This window comes from Carya illinoinensis, chromosome 6 (genome assembly GCF_018687715.1).
Source record: "Carya illinoinensis cultivar Pawnee chromosome 6, C.illinoinensisPawnee_v1, whole genome shotgun sequence".
In the NCBI taxonomy this organism is placed as follows: domain Eukaryota; kingdom Viridiplantae; phylum Streptophyta; class Magnoliopsida; order Fagales; family Juglandaceae; genus Carya; species Carya illinoinensis.
This window is the reverse complement of record NC_056757.1, coordinates 21,154,070-21,170,483: the sequence shown is the minus strand read 5'-3', so window position 1 is coordinate 21,170,483 and position 16,414 is coordinate 21,154,070. Positions and strand designations below refer to the sequence as shown.

At 36.5% G+C, this 16,414-nt stretch overlaps 2 protein-coding genes and 1 long non-coding RNA gene across 6 annotated transcripts in view; 2 read left to right on the top strand and 1 right to left on the bottom strand.

Annotated features, from left to right (window-relative positions):
• Positions 1–3,061: 3,061 nt before the first annotated feature.
• Positions 3,062–4,634, top strand: LOC122314235 (protein MIZU-KUSSEI 1-like). The gene has a single exon (XM_043129705.1). The coding sequence runs from the start codon at positions 3,752–3,754 to the stop codon at positions 4,529–4,531; it is 780 nt and encodes a 259-aa protein (XP_042985639.1). The 5' UTR covers positions 3,062–3,751; the 3' UTR covers positions 4,532–4,634.
• A 944-nt stretch (positions 4,635–5,578) lies between these two features.
• LOC122314236 lies at positions 5,579–9,150 on the top strand. Of its 2 annotated transcripts, none has more exons than XR_006243653.1 (2): positions 5,579–6,144; positions 7,160–9,150. It is a non-coding gene; the product is annotated as an uncharacterized LOC122314236 (long non-coding RNA). The 2 variants fall into 2 exon arrangements; XR_006243654.1 differs by having other exon boundaries at positions 7,153–9,150.
• The window catches only part of LOC122314234 (myosin-1-like), a 46,406-nt gene continuing 37,890 nt past the window's right edge, over positions 7,899–16,414 (bottom strand). For 2 of the 3 annotated variants that reach the window (XM_043129701.1, XM_043129703.1), the window contains 4 exons: positions 16,254–16,383; positions 16,008–16,154; positions 9,283–9,350; positions 7,899–8,875 (listed from right to left, as the gene is read on the bottom strand). In XM_043129701.1, the coding sequence (XP_042985635.1) occupies positions 8,222–8,875; positions 9,283–9,350; positions 16,008–16,154; positions 16,254–16,383 (999 nt within the window). In that variant the 3' untranslated portion in view covers positions 7,899–8,221. Of the gene's footprint in view, positions 8,876–9,282; positions 9,351–16,007; positions 16,155–16,253; positions 16,384–16,414 lie in introns of those variants that run through there. The other variant, XM_043129704.1, reaches the window with a different exon arrangement.

The window sequence follows — 16,414 nt, the reverse complement described above, 5'->3', positions numbered from 1 at the left end:
ATTATCTAAATTTGGGAACTAACAACTAACATCTAATACATATAGCATATACAAATAAATACATATATGCATACATATTATTAAAGTGTCTAGCATATGCGTATATCAAATAAGACGAGTCGATATCAAATAATCAAATTTACATAAAACCTATCCAACAACCTTTGTGGTAAATCTGTATATTCTTACCTTTAATGCCTTCATAAACAGCATTCTTAAAGTGGAGTTCTCTTCCCAACTCCAAGGCCCTCCATCGTGCAAAGCTTTCAGCTAAGATTGGTTGCCCTACAAAATTCCTGGAAGGACAAAGGGATACCAGAATTTCTCCTTTAAAGTCTCTAACAATAATAAAAATTCTCATTTTCTGCCTCTTTGAGTCAATAGTCGCATCCAAATTGATTTTAATCTACCCCTCCTCTGGTGGACTCCAAGAAGAAACTCTCCTATCATTGCCCTCTGTTTCCTAGTGACATTCTTTTAAGGTTAATGCCTCAAGGAATTCTTCTAAGCTAGGCAAAGCCACCTGAGTCACCTTACTGGGACTTCAAAATTGTTTTCAAATATAAAATGATGCCTTCTCAACCGAATCCTTCTTAGGATGACTGTTGTTTCCTCCGATTTTCCTATTTGAAGGTTTTGATACATTTTCTCCCACAGCTGGGCAAAATCCACTTCTTTGCTGGCCCACTTCTAAACTGAGCTTGCATTCTCAGCCCACACATCACTGGCAAAGCATGGAGGGTTGATTCATCTTCATAGGAATCAATGATCTTCCTTTTTAAGTTTATTCTGGTTGGGAGAACACACTTTAATGATTTCCACTGAATTTTGTTCCATTTTTCTTTTTGCTCATCAACTCTGAAATAGCTAAAAAGGCATTCATATAAATGTAGAAGAATAGCTAAATTTATCAAGTGGGAAATATTGCATATAAGTTAGTATACTTTAATGCATTATACAATATATAATACTGAGTTGAGATGGTGGGCTATGTGACTTAATAGGAGAAAAAAAATTAGTTTTTGAAAATTGTGTGGTATGGTATTTGAATGTTAATTGGCTTACAACTTGAAGGGCAATACATGACAACAGCCTATTTAGCGGCCCTTTTGGTATGCCTGTGATGAATAAAAATATCATAGGGAATTGGTCACACAAAACATCCTGTTGTTTCTACTAGGCCTAGCCACCTATCCTATCATAGGATACCGAATCCTTTAAAGCTTTAAAGATATTAAAAGTTGAGTCATGCTGACTATATATGGTCCAATTTTTTAAATAAAAAATCTGAATTTAAAATTCTACACTATCAGAAAATTTAAAAGTTTTTTCTTTAAAAGTTACTGTTCTTTGCCATGGAATAAAATTACTCCAAATGCTTTTAAATTAAACTTTTCATGTTCCCAGATTAAAAAAAAAAAAAATACAAATAAGTAAAAATTATATTCTTAAAAAATCATTCATATATAATAATTATAAATTCTATTGGCTGGAATTGTGTATGTTTGTTTTATGAAGATATTTGGGTTGGTGAACTACATATTTGACCTGTTTGTGGAGGACTTTACAGACATATAGCCAGATTCTGTAAGTACTGGCAGAAGAATGTTACAAATTATCTCTTAAAACCATGATGCTTCCTCGCCAACCATACTATTTATAGTGACGTGTTATTACTATTTTCGTTCAACATCTTCTTTTTTTCAAAAAACAAATAACTAAATAAATTTTGGTTCAAGTTGTTGGTCATTGATCATAGGTAGTTGATCCGTGTTAATATATAAATATATATATATATATATATATATATATGGTTGTGTGTGTATGTTTACATAGGGATCTGATATATACAACTGAAAAACTCAACCTAAGCTAATCTGTGCACGAAGCACATTCCTTACATAATCTCACAGAAAATTATGGAACGAAGTTAAATAATTAAAAAAAAAAAAAAAAATTATATTCCAATTCTTTATGTGTTTATATATATATATATATATATAGAGGTTGAACTTGGTTCTCCCGTTTAGAGACTAGGCCTTATATATATCATGGCGAATTCTTTATGTATTTAATTGACGACTAAAAATCAAAGAAAATAGACATGAATGTGGTTTAGGACAATCTAGGTATGTAACAGTCCAACTCAGCCTGTTTTGTATATTTTTAGAACCGAACCTATATATACCGGTTTTGAAAATTTAAGAATCGATATCGGATGAATTTACTACCGAAACTAGAACTTCTAGTTTTTTTATTTTGGCATGGTCTGATCTGATTTTTTCGATTTTACAAATTATCTATATTAGTAATAATATAATGTTTACATGTACTAAACGATCTATTTATATTATGAAAAATGCTATTTATCATCCTCATACCACACGCTAATATGTGATTTGTTATTTTTGTAATTCTATTTAAACACATATTTACATACCAATATGTGTGTGTTTAAATATAATGACAAAAATTGTAAATAATATATTTGTGTGTAGTGTAAGAGATGATAAGAAGAATTTTTTTTATATTATAGTATAAGTACATTATTTTAGAATAATTAACACAAACTAGTATAGTATTAAATTTAACTAAAGTCTATATAAGTTCTAGAATTTTTATATGAATATATATGATCAAATATGTAAAAATATATTTAACAAAAAATATATATATAATATATTATGCTAAAAATGTATTTATTCTTAATATATATATATATCAAAAATAACTTAATATTAATGTTTATGTTTAAAATTAAAATTTTATGTTATATTAATTTTATATAATTAATATATTTGAATAATAAGATTAGAAATCATGTTATATTAATTATCGATTAATATAAGATAAAATATAAAAATCATATATAATATAAAAAATTATAAATACATATATAGATTCGGTTAGGTTGGGTTAGGTTTAAACGGTTTTTAAAATATGAACCGGTTTATGACAGTTTCGGTTCTTAGAAATCGGTACATCGGTTTTTTTTTTTTTTTTTTTTTTTAAACACTTAGGCAGTAGGCAGTCGTAGATCCGATTCTTGAAAAGCCTCCAGAGATTCCGGTTGATATGTCAAAAACGGCGCTGGTGTTTAGCTAGCGTTCTCTCAACCCGACAACATCTCTGCAAGCGTAAAAGGCTCAAAGCTAGCACTATGGTGGCCGCTAATGGTGACTCAATGCTTTGGTGGAAGACTGGAAGTGGAGGGACCGAGGGAGCATTAAAGGAATGAGACGGCAGCGTAGTAGGTTTGGCTCTGGTGGGTACGGTTGGTGTGCTTTTACCTGTCCTTTAATCGTTTCCAATGCAACTGCCAAGCCTCCCCTTTCCTCTATCTGTACCCCACACTCCCTTCATGTATTCCAGCTTCTTCCCCACCACAACTGATAAAGAGATTAATAACGTAAGGCATTATTGTCTCTGGTCTTTTACCATTTCTCTGCTTTTTCTTCTGCTCTTGTCTCTAACAATCTCCCAAATATCTTTCTTTTTTTGTTTTGTCAAGGTTAGGTGGGGCAGCTCACCTTCCTTTTGGTAGGATTCTCTTCTTAGTCCCTTTTCAGTACTGCAAAGTCACGACTAAAATGCCTAGAAAGATTAGAATAAAATCAGCTCTCTGGATACTATAAACAGCAAATCTGTTTCTTATCTTTTTCTCATGGCTAACTCTCCATAGTCATTACTTCATAGTCTTCCCCACCAATATTGAGGAGTTTGCCTCTTCTTTGTTCGTTCACTTGCCCATATGAAGCTTATCACAGCCAAGAGTACTACTCCTCATGACTCTTCCTTCTCTTTCTCCAGGAGGTACTTCCACTGGAAAAAGAAGACCGATGATGAGGATGATGAGGAAGAAGTACTGACCTTCAGCTCATCTTCTCATTTCTGTGAGGAAGGGATCAAAGATGAAGAGTTTGGAAACCCCCTGCCTGCAGAAATCTCTTCTGTGTCAACACCAAGGAAGAAGCAGTCAAATTCTAAGCTCCGATCTGCTCTTACTCTTTTTGGTAAGAGCAGATCAAGCACCCGAGTGATAGGTACCCTTTTCGGGTATCGCAGAGGACATGCCCATATTGCATTTCAAGAGGATGCCAAGCAGGACCCAGCATTTTTTATCGAGCTCGCAACAACAACAAGCGTCTTGGTCCGGGAAATGGCATCAGGGCTGGTCCGCATTGCTTTGGTGTGTGAGAAGAGAATGGACAGCAAGAAAGGTAAGAAGTTACTGGAGGAGACCCTGTGGAGGACATACTGCAATGGCAAGAAATGCGGGTTGGCGATTAGGCGTGAGTGCGGGGCTGAGGAGTTGAAGGTGCTGAAAGCTGTGGAGCCAATTTCAATGGGTGCTGGAGTGTTGCCAGGGAGTGCCAGTGGGAATGGAGCTGGGTCCGAAGGCGAGCTCATGTATATGAGAGCCAGGTTTGAGCGTGTTGTTGGATCTAAAGATCACTCGCAAGCCTTTTACATGATCAACCCTGATGGTGCTGGTGGTCCTGAACTTAGCGTGTATTTGCTTAGAGTTTAGGCTGCCCATGTAACAGCACCACTTCCCTGGTGTTTGTTTCTTCTTCATCTTTTTTGCTACAATATTTTGGGAAGGTAGTACTACATGCCCCTCAATTTACTCACTTGGTGTGTTCTTATTGTAAATTACACTTTTATTTTTTATTTTTTTACTTTTTATTTCAAACATTTTTTAAACATGTTTAAACATTTTTAAAAAATAATAAAAAAATATTAATACACTTAATCACTTCCTTAATCAGTAAGCAAAAACAAAATTTTTTAAAAAAAAAATTAAATACATGAACAGTCAAAATGATGAGACAAAATGGGAAAACATACTAGCATTATTCTTTTGGAAAATGGGCTATGAGCTAAAAGTACATAAAATGCATCATATTCATATTTTATCTTGTATTGGGAAAAGCCTATTCAGTTTTGATGGCATAATGGTATTGAGTTTTGCCATCAACATGAAATTGTAAAACGGAGCTTCCTAGCATTGCTGCTTCATCGTGAAGATCATAGGGTCAAGTTTTTGTTGGATTTTGATAAAGCCTAATTATGCATAATTTTACTAATTTAAATAAGGCGTTATCACAATTATATAGTATTTGTTAATGCGTAAATTTGCACAACAGACCAGAATTGAGGAAAGAATTATTCCCAACCCATTAGATTGATTTGGACGTTGATACAGTACTCTTCACATTTATCTATGAAATAAAAATAAATAAAAAAGAGATAAATATTTACGTGGTTCGGCATAAAAGCCTATGTCTCCAGATTATTTGGGGATAAAATCTACTATGATTCGTGATTTTACAATCTCTTATAGCCTCACATGTTGCTCAATACAATAGAGAAATTTAATTTAGGCGTCACTCTTAGTCATCCGTCAAAAAAATCCCCTTCACTTGTAGAGATCTCCTCCTTTTATAGAGATATGTTTTCTTTCTTAGAGTGATAGAGTCCAACTTGCCTTGTAAAGCCTTTTCATTTTAGAAATCTGTGCTAACTTCTTTTGATTTATCTCTTACTTGTCTTATTTCTTGGCTTTATCTCTTCCCTTATTACCAATGATAAGTTTTCAAAAGGTCGGACCCAATCAAATTTAGTTCCTAACTGTATTAATTCTTATTTTTTATTGATTTTAAAATATTTATTTTTTTATAGGAGTTGCAAAAATAAAGAAATAAATTTTGGACATAGGAGGAAAAATAATAATAATAATAATTAAAAAAAAAAAAAAAAGGAAGCAAAGAGTTCGTGAAAAGAGGTGCTGCACACATTTGAAGGCTGGCTTGGACGCTCACGGCAAAAAGAAAAGGAAACGGAAAAGGTAAAGATAAATACGAAAAGAAAGAAAGAAAAGAAGATGTGTACGAGAAAGGAAACTAGTTTTTCAACTCTATAAATAAACAAGAACCAGACTGGACAAGGGCACGCCGAACGGTGAAGAGAAATACCTAGCGTCGCAAAGCTTTTTGGACAGAGAGAAAATTGGAGTTGGAGAGGACATACCATCTGGAGAGACTTGGCCTTTAGTCTGTCCCACGACCCACCTCACTATGAATTCGGATTATTTTTGGGGGCTTGGCCCGTCTCCAATATCAACGGGATAATCATCTTTAGGTAACATTGGATGAAAGCAGTTACTATTTAAATTAAATAGTTTATATTGTACTGCCAATTTACTTTGAGAAACCATCAGAGCTTTATAAGCAAAGAAGTTATGAAAGTTGTAATAGGTTGTTGAAGGGTATGGCTGTGAGAAATCCCAAGCATGATAAATATTGGACAGATGTTGAGAAAATAAACGAATTATTCATTGTGGCTTTGATTCTTGATCCCTGATATAAGTTGGTTATTGTAGAAATGTAGATTAGGGACGTCATTGGCAATGAGAGAGCCGATGAGTTTATTACAACCTTGAAGAAGGACATAGAAGACTTATAACGTCATTACAATAACATTGGTTAGTCTTCAAGAGAAGTTAGGAGCCCCTCAAGTGTTGGTGGAGCAACCATATCTAGTTTATTAGATGTGACACACATACATTAAGTTCATTAATTTTGATGCAAAGGTATCATCTAATATGGGCATCATAGAATATTATAAATTGTGAATCTAAGATAAAATAATATTTTATGAGATGTTGAGGCACCTAGCGATATATTTAATATCTTAATTCGGTAGAAGGTTCATTCCACTAATTTCTAGTCCTTTCCTGATTAGCCTAGGATGTGTTCGTCATTCCTTTAACTACGGTTGCTTCCAAGTTGGTCTTTAGCATAAAGGTCATGAATCGGATGCTTATCGAAGTTTATTAGTTCCAAGAACTACGGAAGACCTTATTTGTTTACAAAATTGACTAAGATCTATGCATATTGGACTAGAGGTGTTGACAAGGCCAAGAAATATAGGCTTGAGTTGGGGAATTAACCAACTTTTTGTGATGGCAATTTACTAGATTTAATGGCTAATTAGATAATTTTATATTTGCTTTATTCTTTAACTTATATGAGGTTAGTTTATTGTTTTATAATTTATCTTGTTTTGTAGAGCCATATAATACTTTCTAAGGACTGAGAGATGTTGCTTTAGTTTGGCGGTGTATTCTCTAATTTTTATTTTTTAAAGAATGCAGGATATTTGGAAACTTGGAAAAGTGAAGATGACCTACCTTGTAGTTACTAGTTGTGGTAGTTTAACTTAAAATTGCTTAATTATGATATTTTTGTAGCTTTTTTTATTTGGTTGTGGTGTGGTTGTGGAAAATGACTATGTGGTGGATTGTCATTGTGGACTATGTAGTGGTTTAGTTAATGTGGACCAATGGGAGGGAGTTGATATATGTGAAGGGTAGTCAAAGTTGTCAAGCTGATTTGTTGTTGGACTCTTTACCCTTGGAGATGATGGCTGGCAAATGGGTCTATTGGCTAATGGTCCTTTTGATCATTTGTTATATTCAACTACAAATAGTGTGTTAGTATGCATTGTCATATTATGTTGTATAATTGTGTTCTAATTGTTATGATTGATGGCTATGCACTAATGAGTTAGTACTCTCTATTAGATAATTGATGGATTTAGATTATGTGTTATAATTAGATTATGGGTTTAGAATATCGTAATTGGGCTCCAACCTTATTAGGAAGTATCAACTTTCGACTCTAGCTTCGATGCTTTGGAATCGAGTCGGAGTGGGCTCCATCAGAATCGAAGCCCAACCCTAATATACTTCCCATTAATTTGGTATGTTTTACTTCTCTCATCCATGACTAAGTGGGGCTATTCGAAGTCAGTTTGATTAAAATTAAACTTGACTAGATTTCTTATTATTAAATAGACTGTACGTGAACATAAAGTTAAATTCAATTATTAAATGATAAAAACTCATAAAACTCTTGTATTGCATTAAAATACCTTGGAACTATATTCAATTTGATATACATGATAGAATTACTAAGGCTCTGTGTGGTGCCAAATTGTTACAATGCTCTTCGGTATTCAACAGCTCACAATCATAAATATAAAAGAGCTGCCAAAAGACGAGGAGACAAGAAAACCCTTTACACAAAAAATTAAGATTATCATTGAGCTTTTCCTTCTCTTCCACACTTCTCACGTTGTTAACATTACGGTCACGATTTCCAAAGAACGGAAACAGAAAGGGACCCAAAAAGTATTGAGATAACTCTTAACCCATCTAACTCATCCTTGAGCTGTTTCTTCTTCCCCACCACTTTCTTTTCAAGACAGTACCATCTTCATTTCCAAGCTTATGCAAAATTACCTTTGTTTCCCTTAGTCTTGCCCCATAATCCTTCTTCCAAGCCTCAAACATCTGCTTCAACCTCCTAAGCTCCCGGTCTGGATTCAAATTTGCATCGACTTGACCAGATTTTACCTCCACCAAGAACTTGCCATCATCACCAAATACTTGACTCCTCTGCTCAAATTCTTCAGACAACCGGTTTATTACACTTAAACTGGCACTCATTGGCCTCAGCCCATTGCTCTCAGTTTGCTTATGATTACTACCCATTTCCGAGCTGTAGTCTCTGTCATCACTTGCATTTACTGATGCATCAGAGTTTCTTCCAGAATCATCAATGACTAGGCTCTTCTTTGCAATGGAGATGCTAGATTGTAGGGATCTCATTTGCTTCTGCCACACTTCTTCCATGGATTTCATTTTCAACTCATATTCAGACCAGCGACTCTCATACTGTTGGAGACGCTGGTTAAGGATATCATTCTCCTCTTCTTTTTCTCTTAGAGCAGCCTCGGCCTTGAGAACTCGGCGCTGCAATTCAGCAAGGAAAGAAGACTTCACCAGCACCTCGTCTGACTCGTTAGCCTGTTTCGGATTCATACTTGTAAACTCTTGAATTAAGAAAGAAACATGGGGTACTCCAAAAAGCATTTCATGCAAAGTCTTATATTATACTAGAACACCATCAAGAGCCAAGTTGTCCATACAAGATTAGCAAACATTTTTATGCGGAGAGTAGTGATTCCATGTGATTTTCTTTCTTAGGGATAAAAAATTGATCCACATAAATGGGATCTTAATATCAAGTATTTCCTTTGGTGAACAACATGGTAGCATAAAGGGAGATAAAGAATGGCAAATACGGCATCCAGTGATTTTTTGTTTTGTCAGGAAAAAGAGTAATGATTCTGATTCTGGCAAACCGGTCCACTAGAGTAGAGAAGTTATAAATATAGATCAGAAAGAGAATAGAGTCAATGAGTAAGGAGTACCTTCATCCCCACCGATTCCAGTAATCCTGAATCTTCTGAGCATCTTCTGACCAGCCAGCCACGAATAACTGTTACATGATCAACAAAAGCATGAATAATCTTATGGTAATATTGAATATATATGGCAGTTGAAATTTAGAATATAATAAGGTAGAGGCTAAAATGGGGTTCAACTTTCACTTGAATTGACACACAAAGTAGAGCAGACTCCGCTACAGTTACTAATTTCGAATATGAGCATCCACATTGGTCTATGCATATGCAAAGTCATATTTGCATAATATGAGCCTAAATTCATCTACATTAGATTATGCATCTTCAAATATTTGCATAGCTATGAACGGTACCTTTACATGTTTGAATATCTACTATTCACTCTCCAAAACATATTTTATTCATTCTTTTTCTCTCCTCCCACTCTCTTTCTACATATTTAACCTTTATATATTTTACTATATATTTTACTCATTTACTCCCAAAAAAATATTTTACTCAAATATTTTACATATTTGAAGATCAAACCCTATTAAAAAAAAATAAAAAAAAAATAAAATGATAATATTTTATTATTATTTTGTCTCAAATTTGCATAAGCCAATGTGGAAGTTTTGCTTGTATGGCAAATTGGATCTCCAAAAAATGTGATTTTATATATGCATATGCATAAACCAATGTGGATGCTCTAGGTAATCCCAACCAACTTAGACCAGATTAATACCCAAACTAAACCCACTAGATACTTCTCTAATAAGAACGCTATCACCATGATTGAGAACATAAAATGGATTGCATTACTGAAACACACCCATGCAGCAGGTTAGATTCTTCCTCACTCGGGCCAGCACCTCCAACCCTGATGAAGTCAGAGCATGCGGACGTATAATTAAGTTTTTGTACTTTCTATTTTTCTAAATTTTTCAATGGAAGCATTACAGATTAATTTCATGTTTTTGTGGGGTTTAAAAGCACAGAGGGCCTTGATCATAAACAAAGTTTATATCTTAAAAGAAAAGGCCAAAAACACAGGTTATCTATGTACATGCGATCAGTGATGGCTTCAAGGACCAATTCATGGCTCTTCTTACAGCCATAGAGTCTGGTCAAACAAGCTCAGAAAATGAGTTCAGCTCAGCAAAGAAAAGAGCAAGAGAACTAAAAAGATTCATCTGGACAGTTAATTACGAAGCTCGAGAGAGAGATGTTTGGGCCGAGCAAGATTGAAGGGAAGGGCAACGGAATTAGTTTTATGAAGTCAAAAATCATTTCATGGAATGTCATGGGACCGAATGAGATTAAAAGCGCCTCAAAATCAGAAACCAGCTTCAGAAATGGAAAGGAAACATTGTACGTTTACAAGAAACGAAATTAAAACTCATCACATTAAATACAGTTAGAAGTTTGTGGGGATGTAGTCAAGTGGGGTGGCCTCACTTGCCACCCAATGGAGCCTCGGGAGGCATCTTAGTGATGTGGGATAAAAGGGTGGTGGAGAAGATGGAAGATTGTGTGGGGCCCTTCATGGTAGCTTGTTCATTCAAGAAGGTTGTGGATGGATTCCAATGGACCATTGCAGGTGTTTATTGTCCTAAACCGTCTAAAGGTTTAGACGGTTTCTCTTTGGTTTTTTTTAAAACTTGTTGGGAAGTGATCAAAGACGACATTATGGGCATCTTTCATGAATTTCATTAAAATGGAAGGTTTGAAAAAGACTCAATGCAACTTTTATTGCTCTCATTCCCAAAAAAAAAAAAAAAAAAAAAAACCCAGAGATTAATCATTAGCTTGGTGAGTGGGATGTACAAGATCATGTCGAAGGTGTTGGCAAATAGATTGAGCTTGGCAATGGAGAAGCAAATATCCAAGTCTCAACATGCCCTTGATAGAGGTAGGCAAATTTTTGACTTGGTACTTATCACAAACGAATTGTTTGGATAGTAGACTCAAGTCGGGAGAGCTAGGACTTTTGTGCAAACTAGACATGGAAAAGGCTTACGACCAGTCAATTGGAGCTTTTTGCTTTACATGCTCAAGCGATGTGACTTTGGTTCAAAATGGTGTTCATGGATTACTCATTGCATCTTAACTACTTGTTTCTTTGTCTTGGTTAATGGCACCCCCATGGGATTACTTAAAAGCTCATGGGGTTTAAGACAATGAAATCCTATTTCTCTGCTACTATTTGTTTTTGAAATGGAAACATTTAGCAAGATGATCTGAGGAGTTGTGAAGGCTGGTTTCCTTTGTGGATTTTCAGCGGGGAAGGCAAGTATATCTCACCTAGTATTTGCGGACAACACTCTTAACATTTTGTGGGGCCAAAAATAATCATATTCACACTTTGAGGGCCTTTCTTCTTTGCGTTGAAGCTACTTCAGGATTGGAGGTAAACTTGACCAAATCAAAAGTAGTTCCAGTGGGAGATCTTACTAACGTGGAGAGCATTACTTCCATCTTAGGATGCAAGAAATCTCATTTGCTGATGAAATATCTTGGCCTCCCCCTTGGGTGCACCATTCAAGTCAAAATCAATTTGGGATGATGTATTAGAAAAAATAGAGCAGAAACTGGCTAGTTGGAAGACAATGTACCTATCCAAGGGTGGTAGGTTTACTTTAATTAAAAGTACTCTATCCAACTTGCAGACTTATTTCTTACCATTGAAATAGAATGAGCTGCACGATTTCATATCACTTTTTATTTTTCTTTATAAGTAAAAATTTATTAATATCAATAGACATAACCAAGTACACTGAGTGTATACAAGAGAGAACACCTGGCCCATAATAGATAGCCCCTAATGAACATCGCTCAAAAAGGGAGAAATTAGAAACCTATCCAATATACACCAAGCCCTATTGGGACAAAACACACTTTCCCAAAGCAAAGCAAGTCACTGTAACTACCCCAACCCTTTGTTTCCCACACAATTAATACTCCACCTGAATGATCCTACGAGGACTGACGAAGGCTTTACTTGTACTCCCTCTAGTCCTCCCTCTAGTCCTCCCTCGACTTGTACTAACTCCCTTTGCATCGTAGTTGACTGCCCAAGTAAGACGCTTTAACTCCCTACTCTTCTTAAATCTTGATTTTGTTTCAAGCGAGTAACCCACCTCAATTGCAGTGAGTAGTGCTGTGAATTGGTCGTCAAATCCTCCACATGTAATCCCCACACTCTGCTGTATCTCATTAACCTTTTGCAAAACCCAATCCGATGATGATCCAGCTATATTGTTTAATGGAGGAAGAGATAACAAGGGGACAACATCTTCCTCAGACAGTTCCCATCTGAACACCAAGTACTAAATATTCATCCTCGCAAGGCACGAACGACAAACCCATATTCAAATCCTGTACCTCCTCAACAACTCCATTGGTTCTCTCCAATGGTAAGGTCATGGTCGCCATTGGAGATTCTGGGTTGGCAGCAAGTCCCTTCACCTTCAGCGACCCTTTATGTGCAACTTCGACGAACCATACATCTCCTTCAGAACTTGGCGTTACACCATTTTCCTTCAACTCCAACATGAGAGCCATAGTTTCTTCGGAGAGAACTCTGACCAAGGGTGTAACACGAACTATCGGTCTTTCCTGTGTCACCTGTGGCAAAGGGCGGCATTCCATTACGGATGTCTCTACACCGATCCCCGACGTAGAACCCACTTCAAATAACCCGGTTCTCCTTTTGACCAGTCACACTCTCCTGGATCTGGTTATAGGGATAGGGCTGAATTCGATTTTCCGTTTTCCTTTATCTAAGTTTAAAGGATTCGAGCCTATATTAGGCTTGTTTTTTACGACCCTGTTGCCTCCAGCTGAAAGCAAGTCTATTTTCATAGACAAGAAAGCGATCATTGCCTTCAACTCGACAAGTTAGGTTTCCATCTCCTTTAATGTCTTGTGCATCACGACAAGCTAGTTCTGAGCTTGCATGCTCTGCAGACCACTTTCACAGTTCCCCTCACTCTGAGTCACCGAAGCATGACCCATCTTCAGAGCTACCGCATATGATCGCCTTGCCATTGTGGTTGTGCTTGGGTATTTTTGTTTCAAATTCGAGTTGATGTTCTCATGATCGAATGTCCTCTTCTGGCTTTCCTTCCTTGACCCATCAGCATGAAAGGAACAAAACATATATGCGGCTCTGCGTAATTCAACAGCAAACTTCTCCCAACTGAGACCTTCATACCCTTCAAGAATAACTACATCACTCCGCCAACCTCCTCCACCATATTAGGTAACAGTTAGATACCATGCACGTTGGAGCATCGTTGAGCTATGAATGCTCTGTTTCCTTCGCGCAAATATTTTGTGAATTCCGAATTTCTCCCCGCCTGTAACATTGATTCCACCGTAGCCACCAGCCATCCTATACCACTACAACCCATAGCTACAAACCTCCAAACCCTTCTGCTCCTCTCCACAATTTTTAATGAGGACCTCCATGCTTCTGGTAAAAACTCAAAAGCCTTCAATTCCACCCAAAAAGTGAAATAGTGAGTGACACCTCACCACTATTTCAAATCACTATCCACTAATAATGGGTGATAAGTTAGCCAGTTGGGCGATGCCGGGGGGAGATCTACATATCAAAGCTGTGTGGAAGATGGTACCTATCTGCATTATGTGGTGCATTTGGCAAGAGCGAAATGAACGAACTTTTGAAGACAAGGAGAGGACAACAGAGGAGCTTTGTATCTTATTTTTCAGCACTTTATTTCTGTGGTCTCTAGCTATAGACTTTAATGGCCTAAATGTACACGAGTTTCTAGTGACTACTGTAGCTATCTAGATAGGTCTTACCTCTTGTATACCATCTTGTGTACTTGGGCTATGCCTATTATTATTAATACTACCGTTTACCTATCAAAAAAAATAATGGGTGATAAGAAAGGATAAATTTCCCTCTAAGTGATTATAGGGAAATTTCAAATTGAAGTGTCTTTTTGGGGGTTATAATTCAAATGTAGTTATCAGATTAGCATTTTCCTAGATCGTTATATATTTTCTTGGATTTTTTGTGGGTGCTCAGAAATGTGTGCCCTTGACATATCACTCTTCAGTTTAAAAATGATAATTTGTTGTCTTGTGTGGTTAACCCAAGTCACCTATGCTATGTGCACGGTTTACTCATGTTCCAAAGTAGTATCCAGGTTGAAGGTTAATCTAGCTAAACTGAGTTGGTTTACTGTGTCAAGTTACAATGTGGAAAGTCTAGACGTTATCTAGGGTGCAGTGTCTCCTCTTTACCAAAAAGTGCCGAGGCATTTCTTTGGGAGCTACATTCAAGACAAAAGGCCAAGAGAAACTACAAAGAGTCATATTGTGGAGCGGGTTAAATGAAGAGGTCAGATTTCACCTAATAAATTAAGGTATGTTCTCTGGTCCATGAGTGTGGGTTGGGAGTGCAAGACCAGCTCCTGTCTAATTGTTCAGTCTTGGGGAAGTGGTTTTGGCACTATCAGAATAAGAAAAAGGCCATGTGAAAAGTTGTAATAGATTCAAGGTACGGATATATGTGGGGTGTATGGTGTTCTAACGAAATCCATGGACCTCAAAGAACTGGTTTACGAAGAGACTGAGAGGTAGGAAACGGATCCAAGAATAGATTTTGGTATGATTGGTTGCGTGCAGATAGGATTCTCAAGAAAACATTTGCGCTCATATATAGTGTTGTTTGTGCCAAGGATGCTTCTCCAACTGATCATTATGAGAGCTCAAGACTGGGAGATAGATGCCTTCATTGATGTTTTAATAAGTTGCCCACTTGCTTGGGATGAGTTGAACATTGAGCCTAAAGAAGTTTCGGTCTATTCTTTCTACAACATCCTCATCCCCCATGATAACCATCCCTTTCATTTGTAAACTATTTAGTGGACTAAGGCCTCTTAGAGAAGAGCAGCATTGTTTGCATGAAGATTAACTCCAGGAGGATTCTCGTGTAGATAATCTAAGAAGAGATGCATTGTGGTGATTAATTGGTGATGTATGTGCAAAAGGAGTGGGGAATCTTTTGACCATCTTTTAATCTATCCAAGATGGTTAATGCTTTGGGTAGTGACTTCTTCAGACAGGTTTGGTTTGGCTTGTATTATACCCCAGAAGAGTAGTGGGCCTTCCTTCACTAGAGCAGATGGTTAGGAGAATGCCCACAAATTAAAATAATGTAGAAGATGGTTCCCACTTGCCTAGTATGATGTATTTGGAGGGAAAGGAATGACAGGAATATTCAGGAGCTCAGAACCTAATTTTAGCAGCTTGTTATTAGCTACAACTCCTATATGATTATTCTTTCATAACCAAGCAGCTATTCATATTGACGTCAAGCCTTTTTTTCATTAGGACCAAGGATATTGAGGTCAATTTTCACTTCATTCTAGATGGGATATTAAGCAAAGATATTTATACACTATCTGTTAAGTCTAAAGACCAAATCGTAAATATGTTCATAAAGATTTTGGATCATAATTGGTAAGATATTTTTTTTTTTCAAGTTGGAGTTATATGATATTTATGCTCCAACTAGAGAGTGGACTTATATGCCTTGTTGCAATGAAGTAAGCCCTAAAGGACATAATAGTGTCTACTGCATTACTTTTGTAATCTATACAATTTAACCCCGGGAGGTAGAAGGGTAGCTATTCCTCTCTGATTTGGTAGCCCTGATCATAATATCATGCATTAAAGGAATTGGTTTGACAAATCAAGAACTCTAATATTCTTACCTGATTGTATCACAATTGAAGCATCATGCATACTCTTCAATTTCCTCCTACCAATCTTTGCTTTCAACTGCTTTTGTATTACAATAGCAGCTCTGTGTCTCCGAAGCAATACTGCGTATTCCTTTCTGCTTTTGTCTCCACGAACAACTGCATTGATAGATGTAGCAATATCAATTCTAACAAGCACTAAGTTTCTGCTAAATAGACGAATCATTTCAGAGAAGCAGAGTATGGAAAGGGGACTACATGACTGAAGAGTGGCTATTCCTCTCCGAAGTTCCTTAATGTATCGGCGCGCTTGGTGCCCTCTGAAGCAGCTTTGAACCCGTAAAATGCCATGGAGGGTACGGTTTCTCGTGTCCTCCAGCACCCCAATCTGCAGCATTGTCCTCAAAAATCTTTATATT